This window comes from Neopsephotus bourkii, unplaced genomic scaffold, assembly GCF_033783945.1.
Source record: "Neopsephotus bourkii isolate Nb327-2 ecotype Australia unplaced genomic scaffold, CSIRO-AGI_Nbou_v1 NB_1589, whole genome shotgun sequence".
Classification (NCBI taxonomy): Eukaryota; Metazoa; Chordata; class Aves; order Psittaciformes; family Psittacidae; genus Neopsephotus; species Neopsephotus bourkii.
The window spans coordinates 3,259,710-3,278,144 of NW_026902065.1; the positions used below are offsets into that span (position 1 = coordinate 3,259,710).

The window sequence follows — 18,435 nt, forward strand, 5'->3', positions numbered from 1 at the left end:
AATGAAAACATTTATTTTAATAAGTTCAATAATCTCTTTTTAATTATACTTAAACTCTGACTCCAAAAAAACTACCTGGTGACATTTCTAATCTACTAATCCTCATTAATTACAGTATTTGAAAATTCAACCTTTTTAAAGCACGATCTAAAAATCCAATTAGGCATGTGCTTTGATCAGGTTTTGTCTGCTTCACCATCAGTTCCTGTTCAGCTCGAGAGGCGTACCAACATTAACTGTAAAGAACAGCCCAGAACGGAGCAGTATACTGGCATAGTTTGCATGCCAGCACCACCAGAGCCAGCAAACACCTCGAGGAATGGGCTAGCCATAACTTCTCTGGGCAACCTGCTCCAGTGCTTTACCACCCTCACAGTGAAGAACTTCTTCCTAATGTCTAATCTAACTCTTCCCCTCTTTCAGTTTAAAGCCATTCCCCCTTGCCCTATCTCTACATGCCCTTGTAAAAAGCCCCTGTCCAGATTTCTTGTAGCCCCTTTAGGTACTGGAAGGTTGTTCTAAGTCTCCCCAGAGCCTCTTCCTGGCTGAACAAGCCCAACTCTGTCAGCCTGTCTCCATAGGAGGGGTGCTCCAGCCCTTTGAACAACTTTATGACTTCCTCTGGACTTGCTCAAGCAGGTCCATGTCTCTCTTCTGTTGGGGTCCTCAGAGCTGAACTCAGCACTGCAGGAGGGGTCTTACAAGAGCAAAGTGGGGAAGGAGAATCATCATTTGACCTGCTGGTCCCTGAACTTGACATCTTTTCTTGTTAAGAAATAGCAAACCCATTTACCAAAGGGCACAAGAAGAGATGGGAACTGAAAGGGCTACTACACAAATTAAACGTGAACAGTTGTTTGCTCAAAAAATGAGCTCCTTTAGCTTCCATTTGCACGGTATTTGATCTGGTGGTAGTGCCGTTCCTACATGCCTTCACTTGAGGACAATGGGAGTACGTTTTTCCAGCTTGGTACATAACTATGCCATGCTTAAAACTGCCTACAGCTAGAAAAGACGACAAACATGACACAACCCTGCTATTTCCAGCAAGGAAGTTAAACATGAAAATATACTCCACATGTATTTTTAGGCTGAAACTGAAGTTTTAAAGTAGACCCTCTCTTGAACATTAGAACACAGATATACTGTGCTCACAACCCAGTACCAGCCACAACTTGTGACCGAGCAACAACACTTACCCTAATTCAACACAAAATTAATCTCTGAAAGATGAGCAAGACACAAACAAACCCTAGAATTTCAGGCACAGGTACTTTTTTCCTATGCTTGTTTGACTGTAAAGGGGGACAGAGCCTTACAGATCACCAGGGGAGGGAAAAAGCAGGAAGAGAAGTATTCCTACATGCCTTGAAGTGCTGACAGTACCTCTTCAAAAGGCCTTACTGCAGCTCATAGAGTACAGCTGTTAGTTCTGCGCACTTGTGGGAAACAGTCACACATGTTCAGCAAGATATATGGGAAGCTTTTTGTTTATGCTTCCAGGAATGAGGTAGAAAACACCCTTTTAAACATATTAAGTATCATCAGTTTACCCCCACCCCTTGAACAGCACTGCATGAAGCATTACTTCTGATGCCCCAGACCTCCAGAGGAGCTGAAAAAGATGTTAGGTTTAAACCTAAGACTGTTCTCTGAGCAGTAAATCAAAGCAGTAACAAATATTCGTTAAATTCTGTATACAACATTTCTGTTTAAAGGAACAAATACCAGCCACGTCCCACAGCCACTACGGAGAACATGTTGATCTAAAAGGTGAGGATCTGGGGTGCCAGCAGCCAGCAGCTGCAGCCCCTCACACACATCACTAACGTTACCTTTAGTCATGGTGATAGGAACTTTGACCTTAAAACTGCAATAAAGTAAGAATGAGCAAAGTGCAAGGGCAAAATATTTTACAGAGAGGCGGTATTTTAATTCACAGATATGTTAATCATGGGTGTGTGAGAAAATCCAGGATGGATCATGCACACCAGCCTCGACAGACACTAAACAGCTTTGCTGACATAGGAAAGCAGAAAGCCAGTATAGGAAAGCTGACCACAGAAAAGGTTGGGTATATTGCATGTGCTCTTCTCTCCTTTTTATTTTTATTTTTTTAATAATAAACTTAGATTGGCCAGCAAAACCTCTCATAGACCTGGACACAAAGCCAAAAGAAAACAAAAGAGAAAGAGGCAGGCCTTTTTGTCACCTGTACTGATCATCAATACAGTAAAACTTTCACCGATAAAAGCTGTCCAAGCACAATGCTATCTAGAGTATCACAGGCTTGCTGTTCCAGAAGAAAGATTTCTAAGCACAGGCATAGTCTCCATCTCAATTTGTCTACATCCAAACCATAACGTAACATCACAGACATTTGTCTAGTGGCATTGCCGTGACACTTTCACCTAGACAAGCACTTTTCTGTGTTGAACACTAGATAGAAGATAACCTTTTCAGATGAGGAAAAGGCTGCCTGTTGTTTAGATAGTGCAAAGGAGAAGGTAGCTGAAGAGTAAACTACTTGAAATGCTGCCTGCACTGGGCAGGAAAGAACTGGCAGGAGAAACCCAGTTTCCTGAGCTGCAGTGTCCACCTTCCATTAGGCAATGCTATGCTTCTAGTCAATCAAGCAATGTGCATCTCTCAAGCAATGGAAACACCAGAGATATGAGATGTTCCCAATGTAGCAAACTGCACAGTACACAGTTTGGAAAGGTGGATATTTTGCTGCTTGCTTCCAAGCTCCACTTATGCAACCTGAGTTCAAACTGGGTGCACAATGCCCAAGTATTAGAAACCACTAACTAGAATTACCTCCCAAGAGACAGTGAGGGCCTTTGATGCTTTTCCTTCAAGTATGCCTTCAAATTCTAATCAAGAAAAGAAAGGCCATTCAGCACTTGTCAGGACATACATAGGGAAGATTTACATTTTAGAAACCTAAAGGCAAAACACAGCGAAAACTTAGAAGCAAGAACTGTCTGTGTCTCTGTTCTGTAGTACAACCAAGCAGAGCATTGCCTGTAGCTTAGCATCAGGACTTGGATGCCCTGGAGCACAACTGGTGGCCCCATGGAGGCAACACCTTGTGCAGCAGAGCTCAAAAGGAGCTCTCAAAACCCCATGTATCTGCAACAGGATTTTCCTGGCAGAAGCACTACAAAGGACACACAAGGCTGGCCACAACAGAGATCCTGACAAGCCTAGAGCAACCCCGGAAGGGGCTGCAGTGGTGTCCCTTGGGCTGCATACCGGGACTCTGGCTGGGCCTAACATCTAATGTGCGCTATGGTCTACACTGACCCTACACGGGATTGGAGCCCTTAGATCATGCAAGCGTCAGGATCCACAAAACATCCTAAGCTGAAGTTTTATTCCTGAATGTGCCATTAACCTGGTGGGGAAACCATTAACCAAACCCCCCCACACATATCCTTCCTGACATGCCTCAGTTTCCTTATCTGTACAGTGAAAAAGAAAGCACGGACCCACTTCATGAAACATTTTTAAGCCTTTTGATTAAAGGAAAGTATTACTACCACAGAAATGGTACTGAGGCCCAAACTCTAAGATTTCCAGAAATATTGCTCCTAGCTTGCTTCTAACAAAAACTTCCAACTGCAATGGGTAACAGGAAGGCACACACTTGCCATAAACCAGTTTACAACACACATTGCTGGACATTCAGCAGTGGTTCCAGGCTCCTGGTATGCTGGAGAAGTACACCATGCACAAACCATTCTGGCAAGGTAAGAGTAGTTGAGGTACAATCTGATTACAAGAGATCCCCTCACAGCTGGGAAGGAAACATGAAATAAATCTCTTGGTCACATCACATTCAATGTAGAAACAAGCAAGAGCTCTAAAGAGTATAAAGAAAACTAAAATTAAGGGGAGAGGGAAAAGTCTATGTAAAGACTGGCAATGGCAACAACCCAAGCTAGCCCGGACATGCAAGAATTATGGCTTTTTTTTCTCTTGGTGCCCAACCATGCTGGAGGGAATGAGGCACATTCCTCATTGCACAAAGAGTTCTCAGTAGCACGTTACCACAGTGGTTACAGCACCCTCGAGATGGATGAGGCTGTAAGTCACTGACATTATACTAATCATTCAGACACAATAGCCCCCATGTATATTCTTGTTTTGCAAACTGTCCTGGCATTATCTGCAAAAATTCTCCTTTCCCTGCTCTGGAAGATCTGAAGAAAAACAGGCAACCGAATGAGAAAGGGCTCATCAGAAACACTGATGTGTTCTGGGGAGCAGGGGGGGAGCCACACACAAGCTGGATCAAGACAGTCAAATATTAAGAAGATTTTAATTAAACCATGTCTGTCTTCTGCTATCAACTTCAGCTCATTTAGTACCTCAAAGAGTTTCATCTCAGTTAACAGCTTCAGAAGCCCCAACTTTTTCCCATTTTTTTCTTTAATGCAATTACATTTTTGCTTTCACACCAAAAATATTAATAGCCTTTTCTGCGTGGGATAGAGAAGCTCTACTGCAGGACCAGAAGACTTCGATCCTATTGATGGCCTGCATGCTAATGGTTACACATAGCTTATCTGTCAATGTCATTTCCACTGAAATGAATGAAAATAGACAGCAACCCCTTCAATACTGCAAGCATGTATCTCGAAGGGGGAAAAGTTACCATTCACTTGAATGCAGAAGTACTCTGTGAAGGGCAAAGAAGTAAGAAAGCAGAAAAGCAAAGCTGTTATTCTATTGTATATTACTCTGTAGGAAGACACAGAGGGACAAACTCTGCTTTTCGTTACAGTAGCTTTGCTCCAGAATTGTTATAACCAAGTCAGTGACCCAGATTTAGAGGGGAGAAACAGATCAGAGCTTCACCCAAGCCTGCAATCCTATACTTCTACAACCACAGGGGATGTGTGCCCTTAATGCAATTCAAAATATCTCTGCTCTGGCAGAGCAGACCTGACCCTGCACTCACTAAAATCAACTGAAAAGCAGCCATTGACTCCTCCAGTCAATCATGCAGACCTCAGGCAATCAATTCACCAGCAAATTCAAACCACTCAATGTACTCATTTCAGAAGGAGTCATAAAATCTTATGGCTTGCCCAAAACAAAACCCCAAACCCCACAGCCTAGCAGGCAGCCATATTCATCCTATTTGAGCTTCCCTAATCTTGCCTCAAAGGGCCACCAAGTCTGGTTCAGGAAAGGAAGGAAGGTGGTCCATAGGACTGCCATTGCAGTGGCAGCAGGAGCTTTGTAGAGTATCCAGCTGACTGATCCTGTATCAATTACTGAACCAACACAGTGGGACACAGCAACGCTTGGGAGGAGAGGCCAGGTGTCAACAGCCACCCCAATTCTCTGGTGTATTCATCCCCCTTGATTAGCAGTTACATTGACTTCATAATTACATGCACACATTCATACACAACCGTAAAGATGAAGCATTTATCTCCAGCTGGAAGCTCAAGATACACTTTAGAAGTTAATCAAGACCAAAATACATAATCAAGACAGGCTTTATCCGTTTTATATTTATGACCTGAACTGAAACATTTTATTAATCACCAACTGTTTAAAAAGTGTTAATTCCCTCCCCCTCAGTTACTATAAATTCTCCGCTACCACTTCCAACACAGGCTGTAAAAATACAGATTACTAGAAGGATGTATTTGGCTCCTGGTATCTACCAGTGTGGGTGCAGAATGTGCTATTCCATGTCAGGTCACTTCAGATAATACAGAGTTTTTTGTTCTGCCTACATACCAATCAACTTTAAAGCACAATAACGCAAATAGCCTTTAAAAGGATTTTAGCTACCTAAAGCTCTTTGTTTTAAGACAAGGTATTACAGTAAAGATCATCCGTGGGATCCAATTATAGCCACCATATTAATTATATGTCTACCTTCCCTAATCCAAAAATCCCCACAAGTTATCCATTTAAACTTTTTTATCCCCTTACATAATCATTTATCAGCCAAAAAAGCATGAAAATGACCAGCTACAATGTCATTTGTTATGTGAACTCAGGAGGCACTACTCTCAGAGGGTAACATTCACAAATTGTATCTTGAATTGTCAGAATGTCTTAAAAATTAATAGAAAGTGTTGGCTTTTAAACTAAAACAAGCCAGAGGAAAAGCATAAAACCTCCAACAAACAGTTCTCTGCTTTTCTTCTCTCTGTGTTTTGAGAAGTGGTTTGAAAGCCAAAGTCTTTTATTCCTTGTACATTATTATGCGAGGACTCTGCAATTAAAAACCGTCATCTCCCACCACGAGCCAACTGACATAACAGGACACAAACTTTTGATATTAAGATTACTAAGGATGGCATCTTTTAGCATGAGACAACATTCAAAGCAGCAGCATTTCCTCGGCAGACTAAGCACTGCTGAGGTCTGTATCCTCCTCTTTCAACTACTAGAGAAAGGGGACCTGATCCTGCAAAACCACACACAGCTCACTTTACTCACACCCTTGAAATCAGGGCTACTTCTCACTGCAAAACGAAGAGCAGACAGCATTTACAGGATGTGAGCATTTCACACCTGTTTTCCCATGGTGCAGTCCACCTACCTTCATGACATTTGTTGGATTGAGTTACCATCTCCCAGACCCCTGGAATCACAGTGCAGTGAGAAATTCTGCTCAGCTGCATTGTTTGTATTTTCCATTTCCCCCAGCACCCTCTTTTAAGTTTTTTCATAGGAGTGTGAAGCCACTGCAGCAGTGATTGATAGCGACGGATGCGAAGCCATCCTTCAGTGTCTACAGCCTGGCACAAACTAAATGAAGGCTACCTTGAGGACGCTCTCTTGCTGTTTAAGCTGATATACACTGCCCTCCCACAGCCTAGAAAGAGTTCATAAAAAACATTACTCCTCTATAGCCAGATGTTTCCAAACACGTATAAGTTTAGAAGAAATAACAGAAATGAGAAACCACACTGTCAATACGTTTCATACTACAATTTGTAAAATAGCACTTCAGGGATTTCTCTTAATACCAAAGAATTTCATATTCCTTACAACAGCCTTGTTAGCAGAAACAGGTTTGCACTTCAGAAATAAACGTGTGTGGATTACCTGGGCTGCCACTACAGATTTTGTAGGGTGTGTAAAGATGGCTGGGTACACGTGCACATCCATATGCATTTGTGTGCGCAGCCCTCTTTTAGGTCAGCATTTTGTAAGTGCTCGCACTCAGCTTTTTATTTCAAGATTTAAATCTGTCAGGAGGAAAAAAAAAAAGCAATATTAACTTTCCAGCTGTAGCCTCAACGTCACTCAGTGTGCTCTAATGACATCTTCCTCAAAATTTTCCAGTGGCAGCCATCTAATTTTATTTCTTTTAAAGAACATTCCCTTCTGACGCTTGCGAGCTAAATGTTAATGCCTCATTTAGGACCTCATTTCTAATGTGTAAAATTAATAAGGCCAAAAGCAAAGCTGTCATTTACTTTTATTGCCAACACTAAGCAAGGTATAAAATGCAACCAGAAAGAGCATATTAGTTAAAAGAAAAAGAAACTGGGTATTAAAGTGTGAAATTAATAAAGCAGGGAAATATCTTTAATACAGAGAAGCCTCTCTGACTCACATGGACACAAAATCAGTTTGCTTCAGATTAACACATGCTTGTGCTGAGCCTACCTGAACAGTGTCAGGCTGGAAAACAGAAGGTGGACACAAGGTCTATCAGTATGCACAGAAGGAAGATGCCATGAAGCATAGATCATAGAATAGTTACAGTTGGAAAGGACCTTAAGATCATCAAGTTCTAACCCCCTGCCATGGGCAAGGACACCTCACACTAAACCACGTTACCCAAGACTCTGTCCATCTGGGCCTTGAACACCGCCAGGGATGGAGCATTCACAACTTCTTAGAACAGCCTTTTCCAGTGCCTCACCACCCTAACAGTAAAGAATTTCTTCCTTATAGCCAATCTAAACTTCCCCTGTTTAAGTTTTAACCCATTACCCCTTGTCCTATCACTACAGTCCCTAATGAAGAGCCTTTCCCCAGCATCCCTATAGTCCCCCTTCAGATACTGGAAGGCTGCTATGAGGTCTCCACGCAGCCTTCTCTTCTCCAGGCTGAAAAGCCCCAACTTTCTCAGCCTATCTACTTTGAAAGCATGATGAACATGACACTCTTAGTCTCATGATTTAGTTTTAGGTAGTCCTGTGAGGGGCTTTGGTAGTTGGACTCAACGATTCTTATGCGTCTGTTCCAACTTGAGATATTCTATGATTTATTTATACCATGCTATTTAGTCCAAGTCCCCTTAGCATGACACAGAAATGAGAGTCCTGTCATCCACCCTGGCTCTCTAAGACTTGCCAGCACTGTGCTTTTCAATTCATAGAGTGGAACAGGTAAAGCAAGCCATCTCCTACAGACAGATGTGCAGTTCTCATGTCCTGTGTGAGGGGCTCCCCACCAGCCCCCAGGGACTGAAACGGGCATCACACAGGGCAGAGCAGATGACACTGCAACAGGATGGTCAGCACCCTCCATGCACATGTTGTTGATGTGCAAGTGCACAGTATTTGTGCACTGGTTGCCTTTCAGTTAGGTACCTCATAGTGATACTACAGCCGGTGCAACAACCCAAGACAGTGAGGAGGGAGCCGAAATTAACACAGGCCATTCACGCAAAAACCTACAACTGCAGTTTGACTGGAGGGAAGGAATCTAATCCAAGTAATTTCACCAACATGTAACTTCTTACTAAGGAGCATGTGGAGGCGGCAAGCCAACAAACCACATTCATCAATTTGGCATCAAATGAAAAATGGGGGGTAACAGCATTAGGTAAGAGAAGCGACACAGAGCCCAAGCATATATGCAGTAGAATTTCGATTTATTCATGAAACCTTCGTCTCATGTGCCAAACAATTACATGAAAGGGGGAACACGCTGCATCCTCCACTGATTATATTCACAAAACTGGAATCCAAGAAAATCCCTCTGTCTGGAGGGGATGAGCCAGAGATAATTAGGAACTGAATTCTCTCATTGGTTCACTGTAGTCTCTGGTGGTCTCATCTTCTAGTGAGAGCATGAGGCTTGTGCCAGAAACACCACTTTGTCTCGTGCAAGCATTCTGCCGACAACAAAAGGACATTATCTATAACCTGGATACTGAAACACAAATAAAGAGGAATTATCTGAACTCTACAGTTTGAATTGTGATCATTCTTATTGCGAAATACTTACCTTGTCCACAAAGATCTTGGATGAATGGGCTCCACAGGGAACAGGAACACCCAACAAAACATGAACATGCTTTGAAACATTATACTGTTAATACAGTAGGTGGCTGCTGAATCTAAATGACCGCCCCAGACATGTCTTTATCTTTCTCCCAGACACACCAGATCTACACAAGTACAAAATTCCAGAACTTGATTTTATTTCCTTATGTGACAGGGAGAACTCCTGCACTATGATTTGAACCGGACCCTTCACCCATGCATCCATGCCTGATTTTATACGTTCTGACACTTAAACAAGTCACTCACAGAACCCAAATGCTTGCCTTGAGCACCAGAAACAATCTGCAGGAAAAACCGTCAGGTTCAAACACCACTGTGTCCTGCAACCCTGCCCTTAATTCCCTCAGGATCACCTTAGAGCTGATACATAATACATACGCATAAGCCCAAAAGGCTTGAGAGGAAAAAAACTGTGCTGGAATGACATTCACACAAGGACAACTGCAGCAGCTTTGTCAGGCAGGATTTGATACAGTACGTCTGGCAACAGAGTCAAACAAAATACAGTAGTGCTGGCTTTGGGAAAAGTAACATGGATCTAATTCCTTCCAATGCTCTGAATCAGTTTTAGAGTTAGTTCCATGGTACAGTGCAAGATTAACTACCTGTCACTTCAGACAAGTAATGGAAACAACATAAGAATTCAGAAATATGCTTACCCTATACAGAGATAAAATTGACACCCTAGCTGCACCTGACCAACTATTCATAAAAAGCACGGGGCATTTCTGCCCTATATACCTTTTTTGTTTACCCTAAAGGAAAAACAGTTTCCATTCACATTGATAGCTCTGAAAAGGTTAGACTTTAGCCAAGTCGTGACACTTTTACATCTGTGAATACAGTGTTAATGCTACGAAAGTCAGCACTGTTTCCCAATATTGAATCACAGTAACAAGAAATGTAAAAGCTTATAAAAGTCTACACTTGTAGAAACGTCAACTGCAGAGTAATAAATATTCTGATAGATTAAAAAAGCAAAAACACTACTGTGGACAGTGCCAGGTATTTTTTGCTTGAACACATTAAGGAACAGATTTTCATTTCTTAAGGTCAGTAAGCAGTTGCTGCTGAAAGCTACATTCATACATATCGCAATAGAAAGAGTTGCTCTTCTTAAAAGCTTAATAATCACTAACCAGGAAGATCTTCAGAAAACAAAAGCAGTTTAAGTCCCAACTTCAAGCAGTTCTGGACTACCAGTGCTTTTGAGAAGAGGGACTGGGACAAGTTCGCTCACACTGACAATGCGGTCCCATGGAAAACAATGAAAAGCTTATGGGGATACTGACAAAAAGGTACAGCACAGCCCCCGCGCAGGCACACAGCAAGGTTCCTGCCCACAGTTGGGAGATGGATTTCATTGCACGTAATTGTATGAAGGCCAGGTTCTTGTGGCTGTCAAATGAACTTGATTTCTCTGTATCCCAAACAGAATAATTTAAAACCAGTATAGGGGTCCATCAAAGGAATGCCACACACCCACTGCTTTGCAGATCTCATTCCCCTTTATAAGCAGGGGAGAAAGCAAGGATCAATTGCAAGATGGGAGACTGCTGCATTGATTTTCAAACAGAATCTTCCATCAAAACCAATGGCGAGCTTGTCTTCAGATATCAGGGAAAAAAAAACAAACCTCATGTGATTGGAATTGTTCTGACACTTGAGCAAAGATAGACAACAGCCTTCTGTAAGCAACAAGCAGCTATCAGTCACACAATGCTGCATGTGTAACTGAGAAGATCATGGACAGGAGGCAAGTCTGAGGATCTAACCTTTGTTAGCATCCATAAATAGGAGAAAAAGTCTAAAACAGGATATGAGAGCTGGGGCAAATACAGTCTGGTCTGCAGTGGGGGAAAACAAGGTTTAGAATCCGTTAGTTTCATAAACCTGTCTCAGGTAAGATAGAGCATTAATTATTCTATGTTTATGTGCAATGTTTCATCCTGAAGGGTCCCACACCTCGCCAGTGTGACCCCAGCCTAGCAGAACAGCTCCTGCCTGCGCTTACTGACACACAGTTCCCACACACACTACAGCTGGAATGCCTATAGAAGAAAGCAAAAACATCGGTGAAAGCGTAGGCAGGCTAAGGACTAGCAAGAGAACTGGTTTCACAGGAAAGGCAGCAGATAAAACGATGATGGGCTGTCTCATAAAATCCCAAGACTGACCCATTGTACACAGAGAGAAAATCCAGGAGCATGGAGCAATAACCAGCTTGCACTCAGTTATCCAGATAGCACATGGCAGGAGTGTGAAGATAGGAAATATTCTGAGCAAAAAGCTGGGGGAAATCAGCCATATACTGCTATATATCCAGCTATAGCAAACACTGTGAATTGTCTTTTTCTTTTCAGAAAAGGCTAGACAGGCAAAAGGAAAACACACTGAAGTCCTCACTGCCATTTCCTCCCTCAGAAGCAGTCCCCCGACTGCATAGGTATGCCATAAATGCCAAAATCATCTCCAGAGTTTTCCTTAAAATGCGTCTGAGCACTGGAGAACTGCTGCTCTTCATCTGCCCCCACCAAAGCGTGGTGGGGAACATTCCCATTAGGTCAGGGAACCTAATTTGGGAAGGTGGGTTCCCCAGCACATCAATAATCTCTACCAGAATTCAGACAACGGTGCATTAACAGAACAGCACATTTGCCACTGGATTCCCAATAAAGAACAGGTATGGAGCAAAAAAGAACAAGGAGTGAAAAGCACCTGATCTCCTTCCAATAGGCTGGTATTTGAGATACAGTGCAAGGGGCACAAAAATCATATTCTTTTGCAAAGACAAGGCTAAGCTCACCTTCCCTCCTTCAGGCTTCGGTGTGTTTCTTGTTGTTAGGAGGGATTGTTTGTTTTTACTATGTCATTTTCCTATTTATTTATCCCAAAGAAAAAAAAAAAACCAACCCAATCAGCAGAAATGTGTCTTTCTAATGTTTCTAGCAAGAGACCCACATTCCGAACTCCTAAAATGCAAAATGCTCATCTAACAGATGAAGAGTTGTCGTGTCCTTAAGGGGGGGTTGCACTGTTCATTTAGTGGCCTTCCAGCATCTTTCATTTTCACTGTCTCACACCTAAAACTGTTTGGAAAGTTCTGCAGGCAGAGTCTCCTGAAATTCACCAAGAGAACTAGGAGAGGGAGGAGGGGGGAAGAAACTGTCAGATTTTGAATAAGGAGCAGACACTTCTTGCAAAGAACTGTCAATCCAAAAGGTTCAGGTGAGAATTTTGCCGCTAATTCTGATTGTGAAGTGTCTATCTTAGAGAGCACGGTAAGCTACCAGCAACAGCAGCAGGTGGCATAGAAAACATGTACTCCAGCAGGGAGCAGCTAAAATTTATAACACCCCCCACAACAAGGGCATCAGCCAAGATTTTTAAGGTTCTTAATACCTCTAGCCCCATCCTACCTGACATGCACTCTGGCCAGTGTCTGGCTCTGGCGAATTCAGACACGCAGCAGGAAGGGTAACCAACATATTGTAAAATAAGGATATAAAGGCTCAAAACTATCTGCTACCTGAGGTATATCACATTGGCAGGTCTACTATCTCCCTCTCTTCTGCTCCGAGAACTCCACATTAACCTATCATTTGCACCAACAAGATGAAAACACATACAATGACACAATAGATACCTAGTGAAAATAGTCATCTGAGCCTTATGAACCATACATAAACTGAATGGCCACACTCTGTGGGTCTAGAATAGAATCTGATAGGTTTCTAGCAGTTTCCACTATAGAAACAGCCACAGGGAAAAATAAGCAAAAGGCAGAACTGGTTATGATCAAATATGAAGATGGACAGATTGTGATCACATTTATTTCCAGATCTACTCCACTCACACTAACAACCTAAATATGCACCAAACAGAAAACGGGTGCAGATTATCCTCCTGGTGATTTCACAGAATCGCATTCCCTCTTTGGGGTTTATGGTAAATCCTTTGAATTGTACTAAAATCTCAACCTATTTATAGTTTCACAATAGCACGAATATAAAGCCATGATCTCTATCTATAGAGCATACTGAGAAATCTTAAAAGATGATTTTTCTACATTCAAAAATTTACAGAAGACTATTTCATCTTTCTGCTACTGCATGCTGAGTTACTGTTCCAGCAGTATAATTCACCTGAAACAAGGGGAAACAATAGCGCTCAGCCAAATTTTCTGAATATGTGTGCAAAGTGTATTACCTGTGGAATGCAACCAATGAAGATGCACTTTTACTAAACTGGTGAAGCACTGTTACAACCAACAGCTCTGCACGGTGCCCTGAAGACCTGAACTAAAGCCTTCCCCAGGACTGCCAGGAGCTGAGCTCTTCTTGGGAAACCAGTCAGCCCAGACCAGACACAGCAGGAAAGAAGAAATACGCCAGTTTTTCCAAGGAGTTGGCAGGTATTAACACAGATGGGCACCATACAAGAACACATTCATCAAGCAAATGATACCAGCTTTGGAGGAGCAGACAGCTGGCAGATAAACACCAAATGGCACTTTGCTCCACCACAGAACAGCAGATCTACTGATTCCTAATCCCAACAGCACTGAGCCTCTACACCACTCGACTCCAAAAATTTCAAGGAAAAATAATTTTTCATCAACCATGGGTTGGTGGCCACAAGTGGGGAAGGAAAGAAAAGCGGAATACATCCTTCTTTTTCCCCCAAATCCAATCCCCTTATTTGCTACGGCTCTGCCTGTAGGCACAACACTATAAAGCTGGCAGAAGAATTTTACAGGTATAGCTGAGAGACTCATCCTGCCGAGAAGTGGCCACTCAACCAACCGCAGCTCCTGGTCTGCTAAAGAGGCATCACTCGCTTAAACAAGCTTCACTCAGCTGCTCAGCTGTCAAGTCTCTCCAAAGAGACAGTGTAATCTCTATTTCCGCCTCATTTCTCAGGCAGGAAAGGGGGAAAAGAGACAGAGATGGACAGGCAAAATCAGGTGGGTTTGGGGTCTTTTTGCCATGCTAGATAAATTTATCTGCCAAGCTGCACAAAGCAGTTCCACTGCAATCCAGGATGCATCAGTGTGTGCAGCAGACACCGGCATGAAGTTTCCGTGGCCCAAACCCCCTTGGAGTGAAATCAGTAGCCGACCCATGGGTGACTTCCACGAGAGGCAGTACCCACCACCGCCGGTTCAGCTCTATCCCTAGTGTCTACCGTAGTCATAAACTGTTGGATTAAAGCACTCAGGGGTTTGGATCAGCGCTGATCACACTCCGGTATGCCGCCCCGCAGCCTGGGCTGGTGCGGACTCCCATCCCCAGCCAGGAGCACCCCGGAGCGCCCCGTTCCCGTCCCCAGCCAGGGACACCCCCGGAGCTCCCCAAACGCCCAAGCACACAAGACAAGGAGAGGCCGAAGCGCCCCTGCCGCTGCCGCCGGGGACGGGACGAGCGGTCGCCGGTCCAGCCAACTCGGTCGAGCCGGAGCCAAGTTGCCCGCCGGCTGTAGCGGGTGTCCCCGGCCGGCCGCAGGGTCCCTGACACCCCCAAAAACCTAAAAGCCGGGAAGCCAAGGGCCAGCAGCCCCGGCGGAGGACGGAGGGGACCGGGGATCCCCGGTCGGCCGCCGGTGCAGCTCTCCGCCGCAGCAGGGTCGGCAGCCGGTGCCGTACCCAAACGCGCGAGGTACAAGAGAGAAAAATAAGACATTAAAATAAACCAACTTTCCTCCCTCCCGCGGGAAGTTTCCTGCGGGGGCGAGCCGACCTTCCCGCGGCTGCCCCGGGCGGTGACCGGGACAGGGCTGCGGGCGCTGCGCCTGCCGCCGAGCCCCGCGTCTGCCGCAGCGACGCCGGGAGGCGAGAGAAGGAGCAGCCGGTCAGCGAGGGGCTGCCGGGGTGCCTGTCACCTGCGCCGGCGGGGAGCGGGACCGGTGCGGTACCGGTGCGGTTGCGGTGCCCTACCTGGGTGCAACATACTTTGGAAATAGAAGATGACGAGGATGAAGGAGCCCACGGAAGTGACCAGGACCATTCTGCACACCCGGTTCATCCTCATTACTTCCAGCACCGCCGGCTTCATGGCGTGGTCGGGCGGCGCAGAGAGGGGCGGCGGAGCGCGCAGGGCTGGAGCTCAGAGCCGCTCCGCTCCGCGCCCGCCGCGCTCCTAGCACCGGCCGCCGTGCCCGAGGATGCCCGGCCGCCCGCGCCCCGCAGCGGGGGGCGCTAATGCCTGCGCTGGGCGTGACCACGCCGCGCGACAGGCGGAGGGGTGCTCGCCTCCGCGCGGGGGGGAGGAAGGCCAGGCGGGGAGCCGGGGCGGAGCGCGCCCCCCCCCTCTCTAAGGGGAGAGATGGTCCCGCCCGGCGGCGGCAGCGGGCGGGTACGCGCTGGGCTGCCTCAAGGGGCTGCCGCCGCGGGGCGGGGTGTGCCGGGCGCGTGCGGCCGCCGCGAGGGCCAACGGGCGTCGCCGGTGCTGAGGGAGGCGGCAGGAGAGGGTCCAGACCGGCCCCGGTTGTCGCGGCAGGAGGGGGCTGCGGCCTCGCCGCCCGTGAGCTTGGCCGCCTATCGGTCAGCCTCGTCCTCCTCAGGGGCTGTGGGGCAGCCGGTGAGGAGCGGGCACCCCTCAGCCCCGGCCCGCAGTCACCCCGCGCGAAAGAGGCTGTTCTGGGTTCAGCGACAGAGGCTTCCTCCGCGCCCCGTTTGTGAGAGAAATTCAATTCTCCCACTTTTATTTTTATGTGTGTGTGGTGCCTGTCACTCTGTTAATCCACAAATGCCTTCTCCCAGCTCTTCTCCCGCTTTGGTATTATGCAAGGCGCTATTTCACAGCCGGTCCTTGTCGTCGCTTCTTCCCGGTGTTGTGCTGTCCCGGCCGGTAGCTGTTAATATTTATATTGGGTATAAACACTGACTTGCACTAGCACTGAATCATCCCTAACCAAAACAGTGCCACCTGGCATGCCAGGAATGAAAGAAAGGGGAGTTTGTGTTTAAAGTGCGAGACTTAAGTTTTCTGCATTAACTGATTGCTCGTTTGCCAGTGGAAAACAAAAAGGATCCTTCCCGCCGCGGTCCCTCCTCCGAAGCCCACCGCTCGGTAGTCGGGGAACTGCCACCAGCGGCGAGATACGACACCGTACGTGGGAGGAATGCAAAAGAGCTCGGTGCAACAGAACAAAAGGCATCTGCCTTGTCCACGGTGAATCGGGGTTCGGGACGGCTGGGGCTGCCTGAGCGACTGCGGGTCAGCTCGGTCCTGAGCTAGGGTTCTAGCATTAACACACGGTAGAGCTCCCACACTGGCACTGTCCACTCGCTCAGGACTAGATGATGTTGGAAAGTACACTGCTGAATGAAATCAACCTCTTGGTAACACACCATTCATCCTTGTGCTGTGTTAACTGCTCTGTTTGTTCCTCTGATGCACCCAAATACTGGTTTGTTATTGCTTTTCTTTTTGCGAGGGTGAAAATCATTTTGCTGATGCTGATACCATCTTCACGTGTAAAAGGATTTTATTTCTTTTTCCCTCTCAGTTTTCTGCCTGTTCTTCCTATGTGGCTGGGGGAGGGGGACTTTAAAATAGCCCAAAAGAGACCCAGCCCAAAGCTGGGAAGCAAGTGGGGTGAAACAGATTTTAAGCTAAAACAATAAAGCCCTCAGCCAACAAAACCAAAACGTATGAGTATTCCTTCTTGGGTAATTGTGACAGAATCATGTCAAGTCATCACGGTTTTCCATTCAGTCTTTCCCAAAGCCAGCTAAAAGGATTGTACCTCAAGGATACAACAATAATTAGGTAGAGGTTTGTAGGTTATTTAGGCATGGCCTAAAGTTCCTTTTTATTAGAAAAATTTCCATCATTAAGGTTAGACAATAATTTTGTTTACTTCAGTAGATTTTTTTTTAGCAGTTTTGATACTTAGTGCCCATTTTCTAATCTAAAAGTGAAGGAAACTTGAAATTGATTTTTCTCTTTTAAATCCAAACCTCAAATGTAACACAAAAGCATTCTATGTAGAACACAGGTAAAGTACTAATATGTAACACATCAAAGTGGCAAATCTTTAATTCAGTCAGCAGAAGTCCACCAGAAGTGCAGCCTGGCATTTCAGCATCTACCTGTCAATACGTACACTGCAGCACAATAGCAACTGCAGTATTTTAACAGGAAGAACGGGACTGTATCCAGAAATCTGAATAAGACATCGAAGGAGAAAGACAAAAGCTTAGAACTCAATAGTCAGTCAAGTAACACATGAGCTTTATGCTACTAGGGTAGGTGACCAGCTGCTCAGTGTGGCTTAACAATAGTTATTCTATTGTTTCTGAGCATCATCCTCTGACGGAATAATGGCGCATTTTAAAGCAGCAGGAAGAAAATTACCAGTTATATTGTCATTTACTATTAAAAAGACATTATAAAGTAGTACCTTAATTATGGACATTACAAACTTAAAATCCCCCACATACTTGCAGTATCTCTGCAGATTTCAAACTATGACAACCTCTGTGATGGCTGGTGAGTAAGGACAATGAAATGCAGCAGCTTATTCTTTAGAGACTGAGACAGTTGTGCTTTGGTTTCTCTACAGAAAAGAGGATAATCGAGGAAATGCAAGGAAACACAGTTGGCTTTCCAGATGGATGCCAAGTTATAGAGTAGGTATACGAAGAGCTCAGGCACTTCTGAAGCATACCTCTGAGTGGGAACTTCAGCAGCTGCAGAGCAATGGGGAGTCCAGATAGTACTATAGGTGTGATCACCTACCATTCCTGTGATAATAACCAGCACTCACTATCTCTGAGTAAAAATAGTCTCCTCATCCAAGAGGTTTCTGGAAAGAAAGACTTAAAAGATTAAGAACCAGATGCCAGTGACATCAAAAGGAGTCCAGGCAGTGTTTTGCAAATTATTTTGTGTAACAAAAGAGCTTTACAAAAAAAGCCCAAACAAAAATAAAACACCCACGTCCTTATTTATTGATAAAGCTCTAAAAATAACAAAACCACAGCTGAAAAACAGCACAGAGGGAAATACAGTGTGTAGTAAACTCAGGGTGCAATTTATCAAAAAATGGTAAGCAGGCTAATATTGAAAAGGATGTTGAAATATGAAACAGAAAGCCACCAGAAAACAGAGGTATCTGTGAGAAACACATAGGCATCTGCAACCAT

General features: G+C 45.0%; 1 protein-coding gene across 2 annotated transcripts in view; it reads right to left on the reverse strand.

Annotated features, from left to right (window-relative positions):
* Positions 1-15,513, reverse strand: part of CHST11 (carbohydrate sulfotransferase 11) — a 166,985-nt gene extending 151,472 nt beyond the window's left edge. The window contains exon 1 of one of the 2 annotated variants that reach the window (XM_061371862.1): positions 15,220-15,513. In XM_061371862.1, coding sequence (XP_061227846.1) covers positions 15,220-15,337 — 118 coding nt within the window. In that variant the 5' untranslated portion in view covers positions 15,338-15,513. The remainder of the gene's footprint in view (positions 1-15,219) is intronic. The other variant, XM_061371863.1, reaches the window with a different exon arrangement.
* Positions 15,514-18,435: the final 2,922 nt, after the last annotated feature.